This window comes from Octopus bimaculoides, chromosome 2 (genome assembly GCF_001194135.2).
Source record: "Octopus bimaculoides isolate UCB-OBI-ISO-001 chromosome 2, ASM119413v2, whole genome shotgun sequence".
Lineage (NCBI taxonomy): Eukaryota > Metazoa > Mollusca > Cephalopoda > Octopoda > Octopodidae > Octopus > Octopus bimaculoides.
Genome location: NC_068982.1, coordinates 41,488,916 through 41,513,540, shown reverse-complemented (window position 1 = coordinate 41,513,540; position 24,625 = coordinate 41,488,916). Strand labels below are relative to the sequence as shown.

The 24,625-nt window shown below is 35.4% G+C and overlaps 2 protein-coding genes across 3 annotated transcripts in view; one reads left to right on the top strand and one right to left on the bottom strand.

Annotated features, from left to right (window-relative positions):
• The window catches only part of LOC106884231 (anaphase-promoting complex subunit 4), a 96,100-nt gene that overhangs the window by 20,192 nt on the left and 51,283 nt on the right, over window positions 1-24,625 (bottom strand). The window lies entirely within an intron of this gene.
• On the top strand, window positions 807-10,830 carry LOC106884232 (uncharacterized). Its single transcript, XM_014935495.2, has 3 exons — window positions 807-1,353; window positions 7,269-7,791; window positions 9,927-10,830. The coding sequence occupies exons 1-3, from the start codon at window positions 1,273-1,275 to the stop codon at window positions 10,133-10,135; spliced, it is 813 nt and encodes a 270-aa protein (XP_014790981.1). The 5' UTR covers window positions 807-1,272; the 3' UTR covers window positions 10,136-10,830.

Below are 24,625 nucleotides of genomic sequence, written 5' to 3'. Positions count from 1 at the left end.
CATTAAGAGGTCCAGTAGAGTAGAATATGAATTAAAGGGGTTCATAGGCAAAAAAATAATTGAGAACCACTGGATTAAACCATTCAAGGCGGTGCCCCAGCATGGTCGCAATTCAAATACTGAAACAAAATAAAAGACATTTGTACGACAGGTAATGCAATATTTTTGCTGTCTGGTTAAAGCTTCTATACTGAATGAGACTTGCATTAAAATCCACTATAATAAACAATTCATTATATAGAAATAATATTATAGCAGTTTAGTCATTAACTTTCAAGTGGTCAGTTCTTTGGAACGAAATGAAAATTTATTTAAAATAGAAAAATAAAAAAAAAAACTAATTATATTAGTAGGAAAAATGTTCCTAACAATTACGAAATTGCGCCATCTACCTCCTCTCAATTCATTACCCCTTTACCTAACAATAAAACTATGATAATGGACAGAGACACATCCAGTACGAACTTTGTCGTTTACCAAAATTAAAGCTGTCAATCAACGTCTTACAATACATCAGATTCCCATCCACGCTTCATCCAGTTTTCATTTCCTTTGTAATGCATCTATATAATTAACAAACCTTTTAACGTTACGCGCGCCTAGTATTAAGATAAATTGAGTAGGAGATAGATAAAAAATATAATAACAGGACAAAAAAAAAATTCAAATAAAACAGAGTTTCGAAAAGAAAAGATTAAGAAATCTAAGTTAAATAAATTATAGCTCCGCCCTTCTTGATAGTGAACACGTGTTTATCAAGTGGGATAAACCCATCCCTCTGTTTGCCTTTAATACTCCAGCTCAAAAGTTATTCAGTCTTATTGTTACATTTCCTTTTCTTTTTGTCGCTTTCTTTCTGTTCGTAAGTTAGTGGGGCGAGAGTGGATAAAGAAAAAGTTAATAGAGGCACGAGCATACAGGTGAGAAAGACATGTTTTGATACCCCACAGGCAGCAAATCAGCAAGCAGTCAGATCAGTTGAAAATTACCCAGTAAATATAACATATCTATATAACTGACAAAGAGTTTAGTTAAGTTCATTCGTCGAGTGAATCCGCCTTGAGAGGTTACACTATTGATCGTCGTCGATTTTATTATTATTATTATTATCGTTATTATTACTTTTTATCACAGTCCGAATCAAATCAAACCCAAAAGGATTGGATTAAAACGGGAGGGAAAAAACTCTACACTTAAATTACTGCTTTGCTTTCTTCCTTAAAACTTGGAGAACAAAAGCTGTCAAAATCAAGTCTCGACACAGCCAGAAATATGATAAATTACAAGTTGCTAATATTTTTACTGACAGTCACTACATGGATACAGACTGCAACAAGTAGCGCACTAAAAACAGTAAGTATTTATTTTGTTGAACATTCTGGTTTCATTAATATCTAAGTATAAAACAGCATTTAACGTACACAAATATTCAAAGTATGGAACTCCATACCGCTGTATATAATATGCGTGTGAGACAAGTGTACCCCCAACCGACTTTACTTCCTCAGATATGCGGGCGCGCGCGCACACACACAGATAATCGAAGTTACAAAGTGACTTAAGAGCTGAGTGTCTAGTATGACATTACTTTTTGAGTTCTTTTTTCTTGTTTGTATAACAGATTGGATTGATAAATAATTTAAAGTAATTCAGCTTGAATGCTGTAAATAACTAAGTTGAATAACAAATTTAGTGTTGCTGGTAACGCTGGTTTGTAGAGGAATGAGGAATGAAGTGGGACAAGTAAAACGATAACTTGGCCCTTATATCTATATATATGTGTATATGTGTGTATGTATGAGATTTTACGTGTATATGTGTCCGTGTCCGCAGGGACTAGTATCATCATGGCCGAGTGGTTCAGAAATTTACAATGCATTCATGAAGACATGGTTCGATCTACTGCGTGTGATCTTGGGGAAAGATTCGACCTGAAAGTTACGTTCAGGGTACATGTGGTGACGTCTTTAGGCAATGGGCACACTGGGCAGTTTCCCGGGGCCCCTCACGAGTCAAGGGGCACAGTTTTGATCTATTTATGCTATAGCTTGCTGGCAATGAATAAATGTTTTGAAGATCCAATAATTTGCCCTAAGACGGCCATGGGGGACATGTGTCTGTTAATAATAGTCAATGAGTAAGTGTAGGTGGTACAGTGGACTGAATAAATGAATGTTCATCGTCAAAGCCAATATAAGATCTATTATGTGTGTTTGTGTGTGTGTGTATGTATGTATGTATGTATATATATATATATATATATATATATATATATATATATATATATATATGCGTGTGTGAATGTATTTATGTATGTATGTAGATTCCGAAGGAGGAGCTTACTGTGATAGCCGCACGATTCTCCGGATCCATATTTAATACTACTCTTTTATAAGGCATGATATATTGGTTTCAAATTTTCTGGCACAAGTCCAGCAAATTCGGTGGGGGTGGGGTAAGTCGACATCGGCAGAATTTGAACTCAGAATACAAAGACAGATGATATGCTGCCGCTAAGCATTTTGCCTGGCGTGTTAATAACTCTGATAAACTCGTCGCCGTATAAGGGATGATATACTTCATGTAATAAATATGCATCATATATTACACATAATAGCAACAACATATTACATACAATAGATATACACACACAATACATGAATATACCAATCTTCACATCGTCTGGGTTCTTATATGAGGTTCTTGACTTCATAGAAGAACTGGAGGATCACGTCTCGTCCACACGTTTTTCTTTTTGGTTGATTTCTACAGCTGAACTCCCCTTCTCGTCACCAACAACTGCACATAGTGTACTGGTTGCATTTTAATATGGCAAGGGAGACTTCGTGTTCTTGGCTAGACTAGTGAGTTCTCTTAACATTGCCATATCATTCATAAACCACCATATATCATATGTAATATATATCATGCAGCATATACATTATATCACGTACTATATATATATATATATATATATATATATATATATATATATATATATATATATATATATATATATATATATATACGTGTGTGTGTGTATATCGAGCCCAGTGCTCAAATGGTACTTATTTTATCGACTTCGAAAGAATGAAAGGTAAAGTCGACCTCGGCGGAATTTGAACTCAACGTAAAGGCGAACGAAATGCCGCTAAACATTTTCCCCGGCGTGCATGCTCACCGCCTCATACATACATACATACACACACACACACACATACATATACAAACAAACAAACAAATAATATCAGACGCACACACACGCACACCGTGTCTGTGAGCCAATATCCTGAAACCTGACCTCCACTACTTCTTTGCTATAGCTTCCTGTATCACACTTGTGAATAGTCAAAAGAAATGTATTACATACACACACCCACATATCCCATACTCAGACAAGCATTGAAACTTGGAATGAAATTTTACCGTCCGTAGCTGTCACCCATTGAAAAACAACAACAAAAGGGGTAAATTCAACAGTTTTATACAAAGAACAGGTATGATGTTTGTGGAGAGAGAGAGAGAGAGAGAGAGAGAGCAAGCAGGGTGTTTATGCATACCTTACAGGTGGATATGAGAAGACAGCCTAGACTAGAGATATCGTAGTTGAGCACAAACAAGAAGTAGGGTGCGAGTGAAGTTGACAAATAGTGAGGTGGGAGCAAAGGCAGATGTTTACTGTGAGAAACAATGCTTGGCGCTGATAAAAAAAAAAGTACAAAAGAACAAAACAAAAATAGTAAAGAAAATAAGAATGACCCGACTATGTGGACAGCACAAGATAGTCCAAGCTAATAAGGGACCGAGCGTCTACGCAATTACTCAAACTGCTAGAAATAATAGCCAGCTCTCCCTCAAATCAAACCCATACCGTCTTAAAAAGAGAAGAGTTGTACACCACTACAATGCGGTACAACAGTTAGCATATGCCTTTAAAAAAAAGAAAAATAATATGATGGTCACAGCTTGAACTCTTTTTAAGGTCTGGTTGATTTGAAGCTAAACCGCTTACTGTGATTTGGAGCAAGACTCCGATAAACTGACCTCTAGAGAGTATTCAAAAGCTACCCTATCATTCTCGAGTATTCAAAAGCTACCCTGTCGTTCTCAATTTCTCTGGCTTAGTTTTTCGCCGGGAAGAAAATAAATTAAATGTTCACAACCCAGAACGAATTTGATATGAATGAAAAGTTAGCATATATGTTTCACTGTCGACAATCAATGCATTATCCCGCTCTATCCCTGCTACAACTACCAAATAATCGCAGTAAAACTAGTTCAGTTCACTCAAGTAAACAACTAAGATAGAAAAGAAACAGGTCGGTTTTCTTTCATTGTGCACTGAGAAGAGCCAATTGAGTACAATATTTGGCGGCAGTTGAACAAGAATGAAATAGTGAAGAGTTTTAAAATCAACATGAGGAATCATGGATTGTAAAAAGCTTGTAGATTGAGGGTTTCAGAATGTTCTGATTTGCCCTTTGTGGTTATCCTTTATATTTATTTATTCATTTATTTCCTAACTTTTATATCTTTCAATCAGCGATATTAAAACATATTTATAAAACAGTCTTAAATTTCCAGTTTTTGTATGGTGTCTTGGTTCGTGTAAGGTCTTTGTTCTTGGATTTCTGTTTTTCTTACTATTTATAGGCGCAAGCATGACTGTGTGGTTAAGAAGCTCGCTTTGCAACCACGTGGTTTCGGGTTCAGTCCCACTGTGCATATATATATATATATATATATATGCGTGTTGTTTGTCCCCTACCATGTCCCCGTAAAATAGCGGTTCGACAAAAAAAGACTAATAGAATAAGTACCAAACTTAAATATAAGTACTGGGATCGATTTGTCCGGCAAAGCTCTTAAATGCGGTGCTTCTCCAGCATGATCGCATTCCAGTAACTTAAACAAGTATAATGATAAAAGATCCTTGTAACAAATAAAGAAATTAATATTTCTATCTGGGAAAATGTTCTATAGTTTCCGTTACGAGTTATGTGTTAATGACGTGATATATTACGTACAGTCGTGACAAATAAAATCTACAACGGAGTTTCGATTGTGAATAGTTTCGCTGCTTGGGGAAAATTATAAATTACGCAGTATATAAAGAAATACATAATCGAAAACAAAACAAAAATAACACCATTAGTAGTAAGAAACTCGGTACTACTAAACTAGCACGGTCCCGAACGCGCAGTCGCGCGTCCGCGCCAGCCAGTCGTGAGTGGTCGATCCCAACCCCAACCCTAATCCTAAACACGTATTCATTTGCACACGCGGGTTAGGGTTAGGGACAGGGTCAGGGCTAGGATCGACCACTCACGACTAGCTAGCGCGACCGCGCGCTCGGGACCGTGCTGCTTTAGTAGTACCAGAAACTCTAGGGAGAGCTGAAAGCGGAAGGTCTTCAAAGAAACCCCACTTCATACAAGTGTTTTGGCCCTTAACTACTTACACTCTAAGGGGGCCGGGCAAGCGGCGTCCAGGTCACATTCGAGGATGCCAGTTAGGATAAATTATGCCTTTCGAAATTCACTTCAATTCCCACTTGACTAGATCCAGCTGGAAATACTTCTCAACTGCTTCTGTCATTACCTTAAGAGCTCTGGTAATTATCATTAAGGAGATAACCACAAGGCAGAGGTAATTTCCTTATGAATAAAACTAATTATCTGGTTTTAATAATATCAGGATGGATGCATTTCTTTTTACATTAGTTGCTACTACCCCCCAAGAGGCATGACAGCACAAGTGTCCCAACCACCCCCTGATTGTGTTACCTCATAACCTTCAGAAAAATAGATATTTAAAAAAAAAAATTCAACAAACACCTTTCAAATAGTGTAGATTCTGATTTGTTGTGAAAAATTTTGTTCAGAGATGGGGAAGGAGTTTTGAATAATTTGCACAAATCGACTTTGTTTCCTCATAACTTTTAGAAAATTTAGTACTTTTTAATAAAATTATTTTCTACAATACCTTTCAGAAAGTATATATTATGATTATATCAGAATTTAATGTGAAAAAAAACAAAACAATTGGTGGATAAGCACACATAATACATACCAAGACATCACATGATAATTTCAAATTTCATTTTGTAAATATATATGTGATGTGCGTCAGCATGTATGTATGTGTCCACTAATTTTGTTTCTTTTTTCCTTATTAAATTTCAATGTAATCCTAATGGTATTTGCTGAAAATTTCATTAGAAAAAAATACACGTTTTTCAGAAAGTTATGAGGAAACAAAGCTGCCTCATGTAAATTATTCAGAGTTCCCCCGACTACTCCCCAAAAATCTTTTCACAGCAAATTCCAATATAATCAGAATCTACATCATCTGAAAAGTATTTGTAAAAAACTTTTATTTAAAAATATCCCATTTTTCAGAAAGTCATGAGGAAACAAAGTTGAAGAAGGGCACACTTGTGTAGGTATGCCCTAAAGAGAGTCATGAATGCCATCATGCAGTCTGACGCATGTGAAAGAAATTTTTATAGAAGTTACAGCCAGATGAGAACTGGATGTAACCCTCAAAGACTAGAAACTTATGAAGTTAAACATCTTGATGCTTCCAATCCGCTACTGACAAAGGGCTCTTTGCCCAAAACATCGAAACTCTTGCCTTCTTGTTTCCCCGTGACATAGGAATTTATCCAAATTTTTGAAATTCATTAAATATTTGCTGACACAGACCATTACTAGTTTCCTCAATTTGTTTTTTATTTAATTTTCTATCTTTTGTCAATGTCAATAAAATAAGTACCAGTAATATACAGGGATAGATTCCAACCTAATGGCTATATTTATTCCACTCACAGAAAATAAAAACAAAAATGTAAAAAAAGTGCATCTCCATGGTCACCCAACATGCTAGAAAAAATAACAGCTAAATCTCTCTCTAGCGTCATATCCAAGTTCATTATGCCTGTGATAAGTCAGTAAGGTCATGATTGGAATGCCTTTGAACACAGGTCAATCAGAACCAACTTAGGACTAAATAAAATATTCTCGTGATCCTGTGCCAAGACTAGAAGCCATCATCACCATCATTATCCTCATCACTACCACCACCATAACCTTTCCTGTTGTTGAGAGAGACAATGTGAGAAACACTTGACACTTCCTATTTCATTGGACAAGATACTTAACTCCACTTGCTAACCGTCTTAATTCCTATTTACAGAATCAAGCATCAAAATATTTTTCATCATTACATATAATTTACATACAAATTTTTTTAATTTTTTTTTACAGTTACCACTACCACAGTTCCAGTCACTAAAGAAGTTCTACCCAGGGTATAAACAGTATGGTGGAAAATTCAACAAGCTCCATCTATTTACGCTGATAGGATGTAATGAATCGTGTCAAAATAAAGTTTTGCACGACACGAGTGCGTTACGCTTATCCTATGCGCTCAATCAGGTTGGTGGAGTCCACTCCTTGGGAAAAACACTTATTCGATTATCCACAAAAGGCGAGGACAGTGTGAGTGGCACAGATAATAAGCAGTATATCTTTCACCCCATTGCTTATGGACCATATTTAGCAGACAAATATGGTTACCCAAATGTTTCAAAGTTACATGCTACAGATCCCATACAGACAATGAAGAAATTCTATGGAAAACAGGGAATACTACGGATAATAACATATGTCAAGCAAAACAATATGCCTAACGGACATGTTGCATTGTGGGATTGTACACATTTCCACCAATCAAAAAACTGGTTAGTCAGTCATGAATTATTTACATTGGAATTCTGGGAATCTCCAGGTAAGGCATAAAATATTTATACTTAGTTTACAATTTGTAATACATCACAATAACTCTGAACAAGCAAGGGAACTTCTTGTGGTTGTTTAACTTACTAGAACTAGTAACTAAAATTTAAACCGGCCATATCCGGCCAAAAGTATTCTACCTGTTTTATGTTCAAACTGGCCAGGTCTGGTCTCTCACACCAACCCTACAATATCATTTTAAAAATTAACAGCTACCTCATCAAAATGTCATAGCTACAAGATAGTTCAAAACAATGTGAATAAAAAAAAGCATTAATTTTGGCAGAATAATGCGAACACTAAAGGGTTAAAAAAACAGAAGACATATTAGGCATTATAGGACTAGATAATTTTGAGAAAAATGATGTTGTGGTTGGAACACCAAAGATCAAATGTCTGATTGATCAAGGCAGATGTAGAACTAAATAATAATCCCAATAATCCCTTTAGGGAGATGGAATGGTAGAGGCCTTAAAATATTTAATTACATCTGTACCAGATTCAAACTTGATGTTCATTAATCTGGGACATCAATAAAATAAGTTCTACTCATTGTTTAGCCTCAGGTTAATCCAGGCCCTTTGATCTAAGGCATTCCAAAAGTGACTAAGTGTATCTAGGGATACACTTATCTAATGTTCTTTTTCATTTTTAAGATGTAAGGGAAATTTTGCTTTTTTTTTTTTTAAGTATTGATGATATATTTGCTGTTGTTTCAATGAACGACTATCATTTGCAACATCAATTTTATGCTTAATTGAAATAAATTACTTGGAGAAATGAACTTCACTTTGAACTTTTAAGAAAGAAAATAAATATCAACACCATTTCATAACATACAGTTTTGTTAAAAAAAATAAAGGCCACCAACCTATGAAAACCATTTCTAAAGAATATGTCCCATACCAATTCCATCAAGAAATTTTCCCTTATTGTTTGACTCAATATCAGTTTCCGACAGAAACAGCTTTGTTTCTGAGTTGTAGAAGTTATAGTTAGGTTTAAAACACACCAAATGTTAAATTATTATATTAACAGAATTTGGTATATTTCCTTAACCCTTCAAGCATTTAAAATGGCCACACCAAACCAAAATATTATTCCGATTTTATATTCAAACCAGCCAAATCCAGCTTCTCACACATATCCTACAATGACATTCTGAAAATAAACAATCACACCGTCAAAATCTCAAAGCTGTGAGATAATGTATGATTAATTCAAAACAATTTGAATAAATAAAGCATTATATTTAACAGAATAATCTGCATGCTAAAGAGTTAAGATTAACAAGGTGAAAGGGAATATTTGTTATCCAAATCCATCTCTGTACCTAAGACCATTGAAAGTAGTGAAAAGCTAAAATGTATGCCACACAGGGTTGTCCTCAAGTTTGCTGACTGCAGCAGGCCCAAATGTGCAGCCATCCCCCACCTTAAAGTGTTGCTCAGGGCAGACTGCCCTCATCACCCCAACTTCCTCAGATACACTACTGCCTGAAAGTATGAAAAGTAACCTTGAATCTGAGAAGATTCAATCTTTAAAACATGAGCACAAACCCAATCTATCCAAAATCATTTAGGCTCTTAATATTTTGCATTATTTTTCACAGCCTGGTCATTGGACTCCAAATAATCCAAGCATTCATCATCATCATTTAAACATCTGTTTTCCATGCAGCCATGGGTTGGACAATTTGACAGGAGCTGACCAGCTGAAGGGCTGTTCAGGTTTCATGTCCATTTTGGCATGGTTTCTACAGTTGGATGCTCTTCCTAACACCAACGAAATACATTGTGTTTGAGTAATTCTGAGCAATTCAAACGTATAATATTGTTTTATTTAAACCACCCATATCTAATCCAAATATTCTTTCTACCTATTTTATGTTTGAACTAACCAGATCCAGCTTTTCACACCTGCCCAACAATGTCATTCTAAAAATAAACAATCGCATCATCATAATCTCAAAGATACAAGATAGTTCATGATTAATTCAAAACAATGTGAATAAATAAGCTTTACATTTGACAGAGTATAATCTAAATGCTAAAGAGTTTAAAATAAATTCAAATCTTCTGTAATTTCAATTGTCATAATGTAATTTTGGTTTCCATTTCTTTATAGACTCCAGCTGCAAACTGACAGATAACTATCAATGGCAAGATTACTATAAGAAAGCAGATCCATCTGACATCGGCAGAAAAAGTTCCAAATCTCTAAGACACAAAACCCACAATAAGCACAAAGGAAGCCAACGCTACCAACATCTTCTACAACTAGTTAAGAGTAAGCAACGGTCAAAGAAAAAGCACCACCAAACATTAGGTAGCTGAGTTGGAGAAGATAAGTTAAGAAAGTTGGCAGAAATCCATGACAGAAATATTTCAACAATTGCAGCAATGTTACTTGAGCTTTATGAAAGCAGAACACCCAAATGTGCTATGAAACTACTAAATAGTAGATATTGTTTCAAATTAATGTTCATTTTATTAAGATGAGTAGATTAATATCAAATAAAGAAAACCATAAATCTGCTGAATACATTGAAAGAGAGAACACTTTAAAAGTTTTATGACAATCTTGAATTTGTATAAAATATAATGGCTTGGGTCATATGTTGAGAAGTCATTTCTTTTTTTTTTTTTTTTATAATTTGCTTTTGTCATCAATGGTTACTAAGAAACAACTAAGATGTTTCCATACCAGACATTTGGGGGAAACCAACATAGGGAATATGTTTCCTGCATAACAGGGGGTCTTGCTGCAAGTTACTGTGGTAAAAGCTACAGAAGAAATACAAAAATGACATCCTTGGGTTCAGTGACTGAACTGACATTTAAAATTGATAATCACGCCAAACGTATATGAAGGATGGATAAAGATGCGTTCAGATATGTCCATGAGTCACCAAAGGACTGGCTATCTAAAGGTTATCAATAACCTTTGCAGCTATGAATGCAATAAGAAAATACCCTTGTGGTAAATGTTTTCTATTTGTAATATAATAAAGCTGTTCATAAAATATGAATGTTAAGTTATTATTTCTTTAAACATTTTTGTTCACCCTAGATTATCACTATTGGTTTGATGTCCACTTTTCCATGCTTGAATGAGTCAGACAGAATTTACTGAGATGGGTTATTTTTTACAGTCAGATGCCCTTGTTTATAATCCTCACATGCTTCCAAATAAGGTAATATTTCTCCATAACCAGACATGTTTACAAGGGAGATTGGAAATGGATATCACTTATGTGACATGTGGTTACAACTATCACATGATGCTAACTAGGACAAGGAGACAGTAACACACACACACGCATATATAAATGTATGAGCGGGTTCCATTCCATCTACCAAATTTCACTCAGAAGGCATTGGTCAGTCAGATGCTTCAGTAGAAAACACCCAAAGTGTCACACAGTGAAATTGAACCCAAGACCACACAACTTCTTAACAATACTGCCTCTACCTACCTACCAGCACTCATGCATGTGTCCCAACATACCCATGTCAGTATCTACCCATAGCTATGCTTGTACCTAACACACAGTCATGCCTGCATAAAATACATAAAAAACTCTTCATACAACAAAGATAATAAAACAAAACATCAAAGGTACCCAAAGTATGCTGAACTGCACCCGGATTATGCAGTGAAAATACAGTGACAAAAAAGACAAATGAGAGTTGACTTGTTTGTCAACTAACTAAATAACTCCAAAAAGCAGAAAGGAAAAAAAAGTAATAAAAAAACTGCTGATAAACTAATGTAGCAAAGACAGCTTAATATATTAAGAAAATATATTAGCTGTGTCTATGTTTTGAAAGTAGCAACTAGATATAAAATTTTTATGAAAGAAAATCATAGCCTCATTTAGTTATGTTGAATTTTTTTTTCTATAAAAGTTCTTTTTTTTTTCTTCTTCCTTTTACTATATCTTCACTGTGGTTCATTTTTGTTAGTTACTATTTAAATCTAACATCTGCTTCTGAATTCAAACCTGATCCCACACGTGTGTGTGATTATGAACATATTGCTTATAATTTAGAATTTGATAAATTACAAGGGTTAATAGCTAACCAGATCCTTAAGGAACTGTTTGTATGTAGTTATGTCTGTATGTATGTATCATCATTATCTTTTAACGTCCATCTCCCATGCTCGTATGGGCTGGACAGTTCAACTGGATCCAACAGGGTCTGAGCACTGCATTGTGCTTCAATATGTGTGTGTGTAAGTATATACATGTGTATGTGTGCATATGTAAATATATACATGTGTGTGTTTATAGACATATTTAGAGAGAGAAAAAGTGAGTCAGTTTATTTTTCCTCAACATTACTGCCTATAACAATAAAGAAAGTACATTTAACAATACTGCTATCACTAGATTAATTATGTAGTTGATCATCTAATTAGCTCAGTGGTTGTCATACTGACAATTATCAAACCTACCAAAAACAAAATAATGTATACTAGTGAAATATTTTACTGCCTACCTCTTTATTAATGAGAACACAAAAGAGTCGGCATTCACATAATTCTTGTTTTCTTTGCTGCATTGTTGGTTGAAAAAGTTTTAAACTATCTAAAATTTATTTAACATGGCAACTTCTTTGTCCTCTTTTTTTTCATCTTCACAGCACCTCCCTTGGAGTGGGGGTGAAAAAGCTAGGTTCTCCTATGAGAAACACTGACCTAGATGATCTAATTAGTGCTGGGGTTGTTGCACAAGAATAGTTAAAAGAGTAAGGAAAAAGGAGGAGGAGCTGCTACCAACAAAGGGTTTCTTTCTTCAAGTGAAAAGTAGACTGTAAGAAGTATGACGTTGCAGGCTAAATGTGGAAGATCTGTGTAAGCTGGAGAAAAATAAAGCAAACATGATCCACTGGGAAAGTAATAAAAGAATGACAGAATATGATGAATGCTAGAAAGAAAATTTTGAGGGTCAAATCTTTGATACAGGGCCTCATGAATTTGAGATGAGTAATATACAGTGCTTTAAACGAACCAGACAGTCAATACTAAAATGGAAAAATAAACTTCAAAGTACTAAATGATGATAACAATGATGCTTTGATTTCTTATCACCATTACCTTTATTCCTCTTTCAGACACCACTCCATTCAAAGTGGGGGAGCCCTGAATCCCTACTCAACCCACTCGAATGTCCTCCTTATCACACTGCATCTCTTTCCCTTCTGTTTCTCTCTTTCATAACAAACTCTGTTACAGTCTCTCCACTATCACACTCTTAAAACACTAAACCTACTCCAATCATAATTTAGCATCTCTCACCTAGTCACACCCCACTCTCTCATTCTCCCACTTAGTTATGAGGAACCCTTCATCTTATGAGTTACAAGGTGACCTCACTAGTGCTGGTGATGCAAAAACAATGTACCAAGTACACTAAGTAGGGTGCTTGGTAGATCAAGCAGCGACAAAACATGATTGAGATGATTCTTTAGTCCTGCCAAAAGCAAGACCTCTCAGTATTACTGGTGCCACATAAAATGCACCCTGTACATTCTGCAAAGTAGTTTGCATTAGGAAGAGCATCCAGCCTTTGAAATCATACAAAAATTGAGGCCCTGGAGCAAGGCACAGTGTCGTCCTTTACTCACTGGATCCTGTTGTAATGCCCATCTCATGCCAGGATAAGCACTCTACACTTAACCATTACCAGAGGTGCATTGAATTGTTCTGGTATTAGGAAAGGCATCCAGTTGTAGAAACTCTGGCAGATCAGATTGGAGCCTGGTGCAGCCATCCAGTTCGCCAGTCAGTCAAATCATCCAACCCATGCTAGCATGGAAAGCAGACGTTAAACGATGATGATGCCTTACAACAGTTTTTTTTTTTTTTCGAATTAACTATGAGACCAAATATGTTACATGAAGAATCAAATGCACTAATTAGGTACTGTAAACCTTGATCGGTGAGACTTACTAAGTCACTATCATCCACATATAAAAGATTACAGAGACCTTGGATTTCAAGTTCATTCTTGTCACATTACCTGAAGAGTAGTATCATATAAGCATTTTGAATATGTAAATAAAGCTCCTATTCCATTATTGTCAGCCACCATCTAATAACGTTGACTAGTGATCCAGTTTTTTTTTTGGGGGGGGGTATCTAGTTGTACCAATATAATGTAGGATGAATGTAATAATAACAATAATCCTTGGATGGAATTTATGAACATTTAATGCATCGCTACACATGGTTCCACAAATCTTAAGATCATGGTCCATACGTCTAGGATGATTACAATGTAGTCTGTAGTATCCATGGGCATCCGGTTGATTATTATCATTGCTTCATTTCTTCAGGTGGTATAACATTAGTTGATGTACAACACAGCATCCCTCTTTTGTACATCAACTAATGCTATATCACCTGAAGAAATGAATCAATGATAATGATCAACCAGATGCCCCCCTGAATACTACAGACTACACTGTAATCATGCCAGGAATACAGACCATGATCTTAAGAGTCGTGCGCCTTGTGAAAACACACGAGGCAATGCATTAAATGTTTATAAATTCCATCCAAGGATTATTGTTATTATTATACACACACACACAGATACATATAAATAAATTTTATATATATATATATACACATACATAAAAGCACAGAAAAAGAGAGAGGGAGGGAGAGAGACTGAAGAAGAGAGAGAGAGGGTGTGTGTGTGTGTCGACATACATAAATGCCCAGACACACAATACAAATAGTTAAGCTGAATGCTGCCTGTCAGCAGTCAGGTCTGACCCTGGACTCTGTACCCAGTAGCTGGAATTCCTACACTCCAACAACCATATCTAAAGCACAGGAATTCTTTCTGAATACACAGTGTAAATGGCTGCAGACACAATGGAATTTGGGCGACAAACTGAAGGCCTTCAATAGCTATTTCTTAATTTTTTTACCTTTCTTTTTTATACATTGCCTTATGATTAATTTATCTCTAAGCTACTTGGGTAATTTTTTTCTCTTTTAATTTTCTTTTTTTTTAATTTCTCAGTTCTTTCAAAAAATTTTCAGGCGCAGATGTAGCTTTGTGATAAGAAGTTTACTTCCAAATGACATGGTTCTTGGTTCTGTCCCGTTGCACAGAACCATGAATGAGTGTTTTCTAATATAGCCCTGGGCCAGCCAAAGCCTTGTGAGTGGATTTGATGGATGAAAACTGGAAGAAGCTCATCATACATACACACACAACACACACAAGTGTATATTTTAATGTGTCTGTATTTGTGTTCATCCCCCCACTTGACAACCAGTGCTGGTTTGTTTACATCCCCATAACTTAGCAGTTTGACAAAAAGTGACATATAGAATAAATACCAAGTTTAGAAAAAAGTACTGGGGCCAATTTATTTGACTAAACTATTCAAAGCAGTACCCCAGTATGGCTGCAGTTTAATGACTGAAATGTAAAAGGTAAAAAATTAATCTTTCTTAACTAGGTTTCTTTTATTACTCTGATTACTATGAAAATATTTGGAAGATTGTCATAAATGTAGGTTAGTTGGCTAAAACAGCTAAAAACACTCTGGAATTATTTAAGCTTTTAGTGTTCAGATTAATCCGTCAAATGTAATGCTTATTTATTCATATTATTTTGAATTACTCAGGTTCAAGAGGGATGTCCACAATATTTGCTTGTAACCTTGTTAAGTTTTTACAGATATGAAATTTTGTCAGTGGGCGCTTATATACAGTGGTTTATAGTTATGTAATTTTAGCTGATCATTCTGATTAAGTTTGACTTTTATGGGCAGGTAAATTCAATTAACAGGTGTAAAAGCAATAACGTTATGGATAAACACTAAAACTTAAGTACAAGTGGAAAGATATATTTTTTCAACATGTAAGTACTGATAGAACAGCATATATAGGATAGAATCCTTACAAAACAAAAAAACCCGTCAGCAGCCATATATATGCTGTTCTATCAGTACTTATGTGTTGAAAAAATATATCTTTCTACTTGTACTACAATATATTTCAGCGTTTCAAAAACAAAGTAATGTTTATTTACATATGACATACTAAAATTGAAATTCTTAATGCATTTTACCTGTTTGATTTGTTACATGCCAACCACCAACAATTTTGCCATTTTTCAAGATGAGGTACATTAATTTGAATTATTAAAAATACAGGTATAATCAGTACAAATTTTTTTCTTTTTCTATATTTCATTCAGACATTTTCATTAAAAATAAAGTATAAAACTCTTTTACTAGTCAATATAGCTATGTACTCTTATAAAATTTAATGAATACATTTACATAACAGAATGCATCTAATAAAATAAGCTCATTAACAGGTGAGACAAAGGTGAATATAAGTGTGTAACATACTGAAAATTAATGTGTATTTCTCACATTCACATATTATTTGTAATAAAATAAAAGGAATATAATAGTATTACTATCAAACAACAAAATATAGTTATGCCATATTTCTATCGTGAAACTGTCCAAAGAACCCTTTACACAAGGGCACTTTGCAAAATGAGCACATATGTGAGGTCTCGACCTGATATCCTTTTGTAGTCTTTTTTTTTTTTTTTTGGCAGCGAACACAGTCTGCAAACTTTTTTCCTTCCATTTATTTTTTCCACTTTATGGAAGTCCATATTTTTTCTGTTGACATCCACTTAAGTTAATTTTGCTTTTCTACCAAGTTCAGCGCTTTCTGGAAGAAAAGCCCTCATGTAACTGAGATGCAATATCAACCCAAAATTTCAAATGGCCGTAGTCTTTTGGTGGCAGAGGTACCTTGTGGCTTTTTACATATACAATATATGAATTAACTATAGTTAGACATATTGCTGGAGATATATGAATTACCATGCCTTGTGTCAGGACTCCAGTAGTTCCACAATCGAGGAAGCTGCTTGATACCAAACGTTTATCGTAAAAAAAGCTTGCATTTCTGTAGTATCAATTGACTGCCATAGTGGATCAGGTCTTCCACAAATAGAAATTATACGTTGAGCATATCTATGTAGTAAGACATGATAAAACTATTTTTTTTTACTGGAGCACAAGTTAGTTGTTTGGACAAACGCTGACCAGGTAGGATTGGCATTGTACAGATTCAAACAACAACTTCTGTCCAAGGCTAGAACGCACCTTCAAACAGAAATATGATTCAGTTGCTGCTTCGTTGTAGAGTGTTGACTCTACTTTGGCCCAGTAAAGTCAACACAAGTTAACAATTGAATGATCTAACCGCAGTTCCAAATTGCAACTCAAGGTAAGAGTAACTATATTTTTGTGCCTTTAAACTACTCTGCATTTTTTAAACCCACCCAATATGTCCAAACGAAAGTGTATAACAGACACTGACAGGAACAAAAAGAAAATATAAAGCCATCACTTTGGAAACAAAGTATGAAATTGTAAAAATGTATGAAGGCAGTACAACTGTGAAAAACATTTGTGACAAATTTTCACTTAACTCATCAACTGTCTGCCCAATTCTCAAAGAAAAACAAAAATATTGATCTCAAGTGAGAAATGTGCAGCCTTTGCAATCAACCTGGGCTTATTAAAGAGATGCTGGAAACATTATTCCAGAAATAGAAAAACTGTTAAATGCATGGATAAGTGACAAAATACAATGCATGTATATAAATGTTAATCAAGTGTCGATTTGTAGCAAAGAATTGTCTCTTTTCAGTATGCTTAAAGAAAAGTAAGGTGACACAAATGAAACTTTTGTTGTAAGCAGTAGATGGTTTGATTGGTTTAAAAATCGACATGGGTGGCATTCCATTAAAGTGCAAGAAGAAGCATCAAGTGCTGATGCAACAGAAAAATTTCCAGAAACATTGGCAGAAATAATTGAAGAAGGGGAATACATGCTACAACTGATTTTTAATGTCAATGAAACAGGACTTTCTTGGAAATGTATGCCATCCAGAAGTTACATTGCTAAGGAAGAATCTGCACATCCTGGTTTTAAAGTTGCAAAAGATCATCATCATCATCATCGTTTAACGTCCGCTTTCCATGCTAGCATGGGTTGGATGATTTGACTGAGGACTGGTGAACCAGATGGCTACACCAGGCTCCAATCTGATTTGGCAGAGTTTCTACAGCTGGATGCCCTTCCTAATGCCAACCACTTCAAAAGTGTAGTGGGTGCTTTTACATGCCACCGGCACGAATTTACGTGTGCACCTATGGATTCAAAATTAAAACCAAAGCTAGTCTATCAAGTAGAAAATCCGGGGGCACTTAAAAACATTTTAAAATGTACCCTTCCAGTCATGTGGAAATTGAATAAAAAAGCTTGGGTTACGGAAACATTATTTGAAGAATGCTTTTCGTATCACTTTGTGCCAAAAGCATTTCAACATTTGGATAAAGCCTCGGAAATTTTTCAAGCACAAGATCCAAATTTTGAACGAAGTGCAAAAGTTTCTACTACTATAACAAATGCTTCTGTATGTTACCGAGAAATTTATAGAGAGCAAAAATGCTTCTTCTAAGCAAGCAACTCCAGACTTGTTTTTTTAAAAAGAAATCTTCAAGTCCATCAACAAGTGCTAGTAAATCAGTAACCACGTCTAAAAGTGATGTTATGTGCGAGTTTAGTGTGAGTGAATGTGATTCAGAAAGCAATTATGATATTAATAATTTTTATTGTAAACTATCTTGACGTTCTTTTTATTTTACATAAAATATTCTTTACATTCTACTGTTATTTTATTGCCATTTATTTATGAGTACAGTAATGCCTCGATATATGAGTTAATTCATTCCCTGAGAACACTCATAAAGTGAAAACTCATAGACAGAAAATAAAACTTATAAAAAACTTGTAAACCCAGGGACTCGTAAAGCAGGACCTAGTAAAGTGAGGTATTACTGTATTATAAATTTCATAGGTAAAACATTATTCTGGGAACAAATTACAATTGATAATAATGCTATTATGGGAAATTATTGCTCTGCTTTATGAGTTTTACCTTTACAAATGGTCTCCAGGAATGAATTAACTCGTATATCAAGGCATTACTGCATATGCAAGTGAGTTATGGAGTACTATGAAGGGAGAATGTTTGGCTTTAATGCAAAGAATCATGGAAAGATCCATGCTAGGAATATCCTTATGAGAGCATATTCAAAATGAGACAACTCAAGAATGGAGTGGAGTGAACAATGTGATTAAAGAATACTGAGAGCACAAGTTTCCCTGGGCTGGACATGTTGCAAGGGTCACAGACAACAGGTGGACCCATGAGAGTTGCCAAGTGGTATCCAAGAGATCAAAAAGGGCTACTAAGAAGGCCTCCATGATGATGGGAAGACAATTTAGTTAAGTGATTTGGGACAAGATGGAAAAGAACAGTACAATCAAGAAAGAATGGGAAGCACATTGAGGCCAGTTATGTATAATGATATCTGATAGTTTGGTTGATACAGTGATACAAGTATGCTTACAAAAGGAAACCGAATTAGTTAAATAAATCATTGCCTTATAGTAGACATGGATGAATAATAATCCTTCTTTTTATAGGTACAAGGCCTGAAATTTTGTGGGGAAGGGAGCCTAGTCAATTCGATCCCCAGCACTCAACTGGTACTTATTTCATCAACACAGAAGGGTTGAAAGACAAAGTCGACCTCAACAGAATTTAAACTCAGAACACAGTGACAAATGAAATGCTGCTAAGTATTTTGTCTCCTGTACAAACAATTCTGCCACAATACAAATTCCAACACAGGAAGAAGTAAATTACATGGAGGTTATCACATTACATATTTCATCAAACATTGCACTCACACATACACATAAACACGCACATTCTGACAGAGAAAGAGAGACAGACAGACAGAGAGACATACAGACACACACACACACACACACACACACACACACAAACAGAAAGCAAGACATCATAAATTAATAGATATACAGGATGGACCATATTCTGGTTCACATTGTTGAATGTCTCTCACTTTATCAGGTCAACCACATATTCCTGCCAATACGGCAGCCTCTAGTTGATCAGTGAACCTACTAGAAACAGCAGCCAAATTTCCTTAAAATAACAATCACATTTAACATAAAGAGAAGGCATTAGATAATATTAGTCCTAGATGTTTTTAAAAAGATGGAATGGTCATGACTGGAATGCATTTGATCATTAGTGTACATGATCAGAGTTGATCTGGTGTTAAACAACAAATTCCATCAGTGGTTGGTTAAATAAAAAAATTTAAAATACAGATAATTATCACAGTTACTAAATGAAATGAGATGGCAGGCATCTCTTACTGCTTACCACCACCAACAACAAAACTCCCACTGCAGAGATAGTAGTAATAGTAGTGGTGGTGGTGAAGGTAGTAATGGTGGTGGGGTGGTGAAAACAGTCAGTTTATTCATATGGTACAGAAATGTTTAAGAGAAGTCAATCAATAAAGTGAGTCTGAAGAGAGAGATCTGAAGTAGTTAAGGCATGTTTGAACAACAGGTATGAAGAATAAAGTTTGTCTAACAAGGGATGAAATATGGAATTTCAGTTATCCAAACCTGAAAACAATGGCAACTCTGTTTTCCATGAAATTTAGTTGAGAAAAAAAGAGAAAAGCTAATAACTAACATAAATAAATAAATGATGAATAATAATTCTTTCTGCTACAGGCATAAGGACTGAAATTTGAGGGAGGCGACTAGTTGATTACATCGACGCCAGCACTTGACTGGTACTTATTTCATCAGCCCCGAAAGGATGAAAAGCAAAATCGACCTCGGTGGAATTTGAACTCAGACTGTAGCGACAGACGAAATACTGCTAAGCATTTCTCCTGGCACGCTAATGGTTTTCTGCCAGCTTGCTGCCTTAATGATGACAATGATTTCAAATTTTGGCACAAGAACAGAGAGGAAGTAAACCAGAGTGAAAACCAATAATGGCTTAAAAGTTCTAGGTTAAAAACAGAAACAAGTCTGATTTTAACTGCACAAGACTGAAACCTAGCCACAAATAACTATAAAAATGGTGGGAAAAGATTCTAAAAACAGACTTTGCAACCAGTAAAATGAAACTTTCAGCTACATTATCTCTGGTAGCCCACTTCCTGCTAAATCCTAGTATATTTTATCTTTTATCTTTTAGATGTTTCATTTGTGAGACTGCAGCCAAGCTGTGGCCAAGTCTTGAACTTTAGTTGAATGAATCAACTCCAGTACTTTTTTTAAGCCTGGCAATTATTCTATTGGTTTCTTTTGCTGAACCACTAAGTCACACCGACACCAGTTGTGAAGCAGTGGTCAGACACACACACACACACACAGATATACATTCAGTGGACTTTCAGTTTCTTGCAAAGCTTTGGTCAGCCCGAGTCTATAATAGATGATACTTGCCCAAGGTATCACATGATGGGACTGAACCCAGAACCATGTGGTAAGGAAGCAGCCACACTGAGAGGGCAGCAATGTCCACTGAGCAATATTCTCATACTTTGATGTGAAAATGGATAAGTAGTAGAAACATGCAGCAAGCACAATACATAATGACTAGGCCACAATCATCAGGGACAAGCCTAACAAGAGATAACATGGAAATCAATCCAACCTGTGCAGGTACAATAACTGAGGATGCTGGTGGACATTTATACACTAAAACAGATCTCAGTTTTTTTTTCTATTATTAAAACTATCCAAAAAAGAAGTAGAGAAACTTTCAAAATACAAGGATTTTAAGATTGAAATTAACTACGCTGGCATAGGTTCAACGGTTTGACTGGGTTAGCCAGAAAGCTGCACCAAGCTCTAGTTTGTTTTGCTTGGTTTCCACAGCTGGATGCCCTTCCTAATACCAACCACTTCACAGAGTGCACCAGGTGCTTATTACTTGTCATCAGGTGCCTCTTAATTGTTACCGGTATGGGTGCCTTTTACGTGTCACTGGCATAAGTGTCTTTTATACATCACCAGCACATGTGCCTCTTATGTGTTACCGGCACAGATGCCTTTTAAATGTCACTGGCACCTTTTACGCATCACCAGCACAGGTGCCCTTTACATGTCACTGGCACGGGTGCCTTTTACATGTCACCAGCACAGGTGCCTCTTATGTCTCACCAGCATCGGTGCCTTTTACGTGTCAGTGGCACGGGTGCCTCTTACGTGTCATCAGCAATGGCCACAACTATGATTTCACTTAGCTTAACATGTCTTCTCAAATACAGCAAATCACCAGAAGTCTCACAAAGCTACAGGATAATGCATGATTAATTCAAAACATTGTGAATAAATAAGCATTACATTTGACTGATCTGAATGCTAAAGAGTTAAATGAGAGAAGTTAATAGCATAATTCAAAACAGTTTTCTCTTTGCATAAAATATATCCACCATACAATCACTACCCAAGAAAATAACACAATTCACACCCAAACAACACATATACTTAGAACCACTACCAAACAATATAACACAGCACAAACTCTTACATAACCAATGCTGAACACCAACAACTCACACTCCATCATCATAGCTGCAGCTTATGAACGTTACACAAACCACACACCACATTCTCTACAGTAAAACTCATAACTCTATTTACACAGTACATACAAAACACAAATACCACCGAAGGAAATAACACAATTCACATTGCAAACTACTCTCTTTAACAACGGATAAAACACTAAAATAACATGACAAATTACAAACCAAATCTCATAACAAAACAAAACTGTTGTAGTATACAAACACAGACAGAGTTACATTCTCAGGAGACAATGGTGCTCTCAAGACTTCAAATAAACAATAATGATAATGATAATAATAATAAGCCCACTGACATCTCTGATTGAGACTTGGGTATGACTTAAAGCATAACCAAAAAACAATAATAATAACAACAACAACAACAATAAACAGAGGACGAAAATGTAACTATTCTTTGGGACTTCCCAGTATGTACAGACTGGACCATCAAGGCAAATAAACCAGATGTTGTGAAAGACAAAAACAATAAAGTCTGTTTATTGATTGACATGAGCATACTCTGTGACCATAATATCTCAACAAAAGAATTTGATAAGCTCAGAAGATATAAAGATTTGCTAATCAAAATCAAAAGGATGTGGCAACTCAAGACAGTTACAATACAAGTGATTATAGGAGCACTTGGAATGATCAAAAAAGGAACTGAAAATTATTTAAGAATGATCCCTGGCTTATCATCCATGCAGTAAGTGCAAAAGATTGTCTTAACTGGTACGTCACATGTATTGAGAAGAGAATTGGCACTGTGAATTTTCTTTCCTCCCCACCTTATTTTATTTTAGTTTTCTATTTTCTATTTTTTCCTTTTTCTCTCAGTCTTCCCTTTTTTCTCCATCACATGACTCTGTAAATAAACAATCTGGTGTGTCTGTTTTAATGGCCTTCCAATGTATACAGTATGTTTCTCTGCCCTAGGTATCAGGAAGACACTTGACAAGAAATGGAAATAGAATTGAAAGAAGATGCTAATGAAAATAATGGTTTCAAATTTTGCCACAAGGGCAGCCATTTTGGGGAAGGGGATGAGTCAATTACACCAATCCCAATGTTTCACTGGTACTTAATTTATCGACCACAAAAGGATGAAAGGCAAAGTCAACCTTGGCAGAATTTGAACTCAGAATGTAGCAGCAGATGAAATACCACTAAGCATTTCACCCAGCGTGCTAATGATTTAGCCAGCTCGCCTTACGTTATCAACCTCGAAAAAGGAAAGGCAAAGATTTGACCTTGGTGGAATTTGAACTAAGAATGTGAAGACAGATGAAATGACACTAAGCATTCTTGCTGGTGTGCTAACAATTCTGCCAGCTCGCTGCCTTAAACAGAATGAAATGACAGCATAAATATATATTAATATATACTGAAATAATACGGCAACAAGCTGGCAGACTCATTAATATGCCAGGCAAAAAGCTTAGATGCATTTCATCTGCCTTTACATTCTGACTTCAAATTCTGTCGAGGCCCACCTTGCATTTCATCTATTGAGGGTTTATATAAGTACCAGCTGGGCACTACGGTCAATGTAATTCCCCCTCCCCCAAAATTGTCGGCCTTGTGCCAAAATTTGAAACTATTATACTTACATAATATGAATGATGAATTGAGAGACAGAAAGGAAGATTAAGAAAAAAAACAAACTAGGCATGTGTGTAAGGCACTGAGTGAGATTGAGAAAGAATAATTTTATGAGATAGAGCAATAAAACAATATTTTATACCATCGTGGGACTTGATTTGATTTCATTTTTATTTCACTTATTCATATGCATATCTGATAGACATCATAAGTTAATTATTTGCTTAAATGTTAGGAAATTAATGACAGGATTTTTCTCATGCCTTACGTCTATAACTAAAAATAATCTTTTTTATATGTGATTGTTTTGAGGAATAGCCTACATTCAGATGAAATTACAAATGCAAAAGGATATTTATTTAAATCATCAAATACACAAAATATATAAATAGGCACAAGTATACTAATATATTATCAAATCTTTTATCTTCAATCTGTTTCAGTCATTAGACTGCGGCCATGCTGGGGCACCACCTAGAAGAACTTTCAGTCAAATAAATTGATCCCAGTATTTATTTTGCTGGGGATTTTTAAACCTAGTATTTATTCTATCGGTATCTTTTTGCCAAAACGCTAAGCAATGGAGACATAAATAAACCGACACCAGTTGTCAAGTGATGGTGGAGGACAAAACAGACACAAAAACACACACACAATATATATATATATATATATATA